This window comes from Mizuhopecten yessoensis, unplaced genomic scaffold, assembly GCF_002113885.1.
Source record: "Mizuhopecten yessoensis strain PY_sf001 unplaced genomic scaffold, ASM211388v2 scaffold7653, whole genome shotgun sequence".
Taxonomy (NCBI): domain Eukaryota; kingdom Metazoa; phylum Mollusca; class Bivalvia; order Pectinida; family Pectinidae; genus Mizuhopecten; species Mizuhopecten yessoensis.
In genome coordinates, this window is record NW_018407155.1 from 326,405 (window position 1) to 329,501 (window position 3,097).

At 45.0% G+C, this 3,097-nt stretch overlaps 1 protein-coding gene across 1 annotated transcript; it reads left to right on the top strand.

Annotated features, from left to right (window-relative positions):
* Positions 1-1,409: 1,409 nt before the first annotated feature.
* On the top strand, positions 1,410-2,729 carry LOC110454066. The gene has a single exon (XM_021503406.1). It carries the CDS (start codon positions 1,410-1,412, stop codon positions 2,727-2,729), a length of 1,320 nt encoding a protein of 439 aa, XP_021359081.1.
* The last annotated feature ends 368 nt before the right edge of the window (positions 2,730-3,097 follow it).

Genomic DNA, 3,097 nt, shown 5'->3' on the forward strand with positions numbered 1-3,097 from the left:
ATATTAGAGCCGAAGAAGAGAACAAAGTTGCCATTTTGCCAGATATTTCCGGTAAGTTCATCATTTTGTATTAAAACGCAGCAAATGATCAAAAAACATATCCTGTTGAGGGGACATATCTTCGGTTCGTTTTTTTCAGGTCTCATTACCTCACATAAAATAATGTGAAGACGTAATGTTTTAACAGACTGATTATAAAAAATGTTTTATTATTTGTGTTATGACTTGCGTCACTACGTCACTGGTTTTTGTTTTGCTGCCATAAATGACATTTATTTTTCAACGTCATTTTCATCTAGTTGCTAATGATGTTATTTGTTGTAACCTTTTCTGACGTCACTGTTTGTGTTTATTAGATAATCACCACAGTGATAGTTTCGTGGGCGCTGTGTTGGGTTCTGACCTTGACAGGGGTGTTTCCCGATGACCCCAATGACCCCGGATATCGTGCTAGGACAGACGCCCGTGGAGATCTGATATCCCTGTCTCCATGGCTGTTCTTCCCTTACCCAGGTAAAAACAAAACAAAATTGGTTATATTTTGTTAAACGTCCTATTAACAGTTAAGATAATTAAAATACGACCCTTCATGTATGTAATGTATGCATGCTTGTGTATGTGTGCTGGAGACAGGAGAGTACGAATCTTATTTATTGTTATTATTATTATCAATGATTAACGGCCCTTCAACACAGGATAGGTCATTAGGTCCAAACAATGGTCGACAAAACAAATGCTGAATCAAATATAGAAGGTGTGAAAAAGGAGAAAGAACAAATAATAATAAAAGAGAAAGGACACAGGGAAAGAAAAAAAGGACAGAAACAATATCTACGCTATATACATGGGACTCTGAGGATTTACCGGGCCTCCAAGAAAACTGGGTCCACGTCCCGAGGCTCGGTACGTTGGTGCTCAGTGCGTATGTGATCATTTCGGGGGTATGATTGTGGCGCGCTGGGCGTCATCGTAGCAGAAGGCTTTCACAGTAGCTCCAATTTGAGCCAACCTGTTTGCCGTGGGTTGCATCTCGTATTCCTGGGGGAAGAAGATCCTGGTAGTTGAGCAGAGTCGGAATCACTGTCAAACTCTTGATAGGAAGGAGACATGATCCGATATTCTGCAACATACTGCTTTGGCTTCGGACTCTGGGTAGACGAGAGGTGATATGGGCCCTCTATCACCAATCGGCTGGTCACGCCGAGCCCTTGGTTTACATACTCCCAAGAAGGCGGTGGCTTAGGGTCAATCGCGAGAGTATACTCTTTCAAATAGTATGTATATTCTTACGAGTATCCTATTCTATGTATCTCCGACACTTGGCGCTGGATATCCGCGTCACACCAGTGTCCCCTTGTTGGGCTTCATGGCGGGTGGAGGCATAGATCGTGAAACAAACAAATATACACATGGGTAAAGATAAAAACCACCAAAACGACGGACATAACAAAATCAGGAACGATGAACCAAGCTCAAAAACAACACAAAACGCAACACAGAACACCCAATTCCCGCAATTCCTTGTGATGACCTCCACACAGAGTGGTAAAACAACGGCCGCGTTGTCGCCACCTCTGTTGAGGAAGGGCATCCAGGGAATCGCAGGGGATGTGAAATCTGTTAAGCCATTGGGATCGGGCGATCTCCTTATAGAGGTTTATCGCCAACAACAGGCGATGAACCTACTCGGAACAACCAGTTTTGCCGGCATCGGTGTCAGTGTGAAGCCACACTCTTCACTTAATTGCAGCAAGGGGGTAATCAGGTGCCCAGCCTTGCGCAATGACACCGATGAAGACATACTGGCATATTTCCAGGAGGAGAGCGTCCCGGTCTCTGAGGTGAGGCGGATGGTGATCAGGAGAAACAATGATACTATCAAAACAAACACCTTCATCATCACTTTTTCAACGCCAACACTACCCCATATACTAACAATCGGATACAAGAGGTACAACGCTTCCGTCTACATCCCAAATCCATTGCGATGCCGAAACTGTCAGAAGTACGGTCATCACGAAAAGCGATGTAGACGAAAATCGATCTGCCAGTATTGTGGCCGTGAGGGTCACACCAAGGAAAATGACTGTGACATCGCCAACCTGCGCTGTGTCAACTGTGAGGGGAAGCACGCTGCCTCTTCTCGCAACTGCCCTACCTGGAGCCAGGAGAGGGATATATTACGGGTTAAATATACCCGAGGTGTCTCTTTCCCCGAGGCCAGGAGGATAGTCGGGAGTGCAGACATTGCTACACCCTCTTACGCACAAGTGACTCGAGGCAAGGCGACGGTTGACAGTGTCACGGTCAAGGATGTTTCGGTTCAAGTTTCTGAAGACATACCTGCCTGGGGCTCACAAGTCCCAGCCATGGCTGGTCAACAGAACTTGAAAATCCTCACGGGGGACCCATCCCGTTTCACGACTTTAACCAAACCAACCAAATCAACCAAACCAAACAACCTGTCAAAAGCAGCATCACCCTCAAAAACAGCATCTTCATCAAAACCAGCAACACCATCAAAACAAGCACCACCATCAAAAACACCTTCCTCTTCAGGAGAAAACCCTCCAAAGGCTGGCCCATCTAGGGCACAGATGCGGTCGCAGCGATCTCCCTCACTCACATCTGTTCCTCGGTCCCAAATGAGGCAAGACGTAACATCACCTACCAACAGACCTAGGAAAAAAATTAGAATAGCGAGGGGCAAATCTGATGACCTGATCTGAACGTCACCTTTGGCAAAGGATCAGAGGACCCGACAAACCGGTTCAATGTCCTTCTAGATTACGATGAGGAGATGGAGACGATTGCCTTAGCGCCTTGTGCTTTGACTCCATCGAAATCCAGCCAAAATAGCAGAATATAAATAATAAAATTATCCAATGGAACATCCGCGGATTAAAGGCAAATATAAAAGAATTTCAGAATCTATCAAAAGAATTTAGACCCGCCATTTTTTGTGTACAAGAAATCATGCTCAAAAACCCAATCACGCTTAGAAATTTCTCACTCTACACTAACATTCCAACTGTAGTTAGCAGAGCAGCACGTGGCGCAGCGGTAGCTGTCCATAAAAATATTCCTCACAGAATGA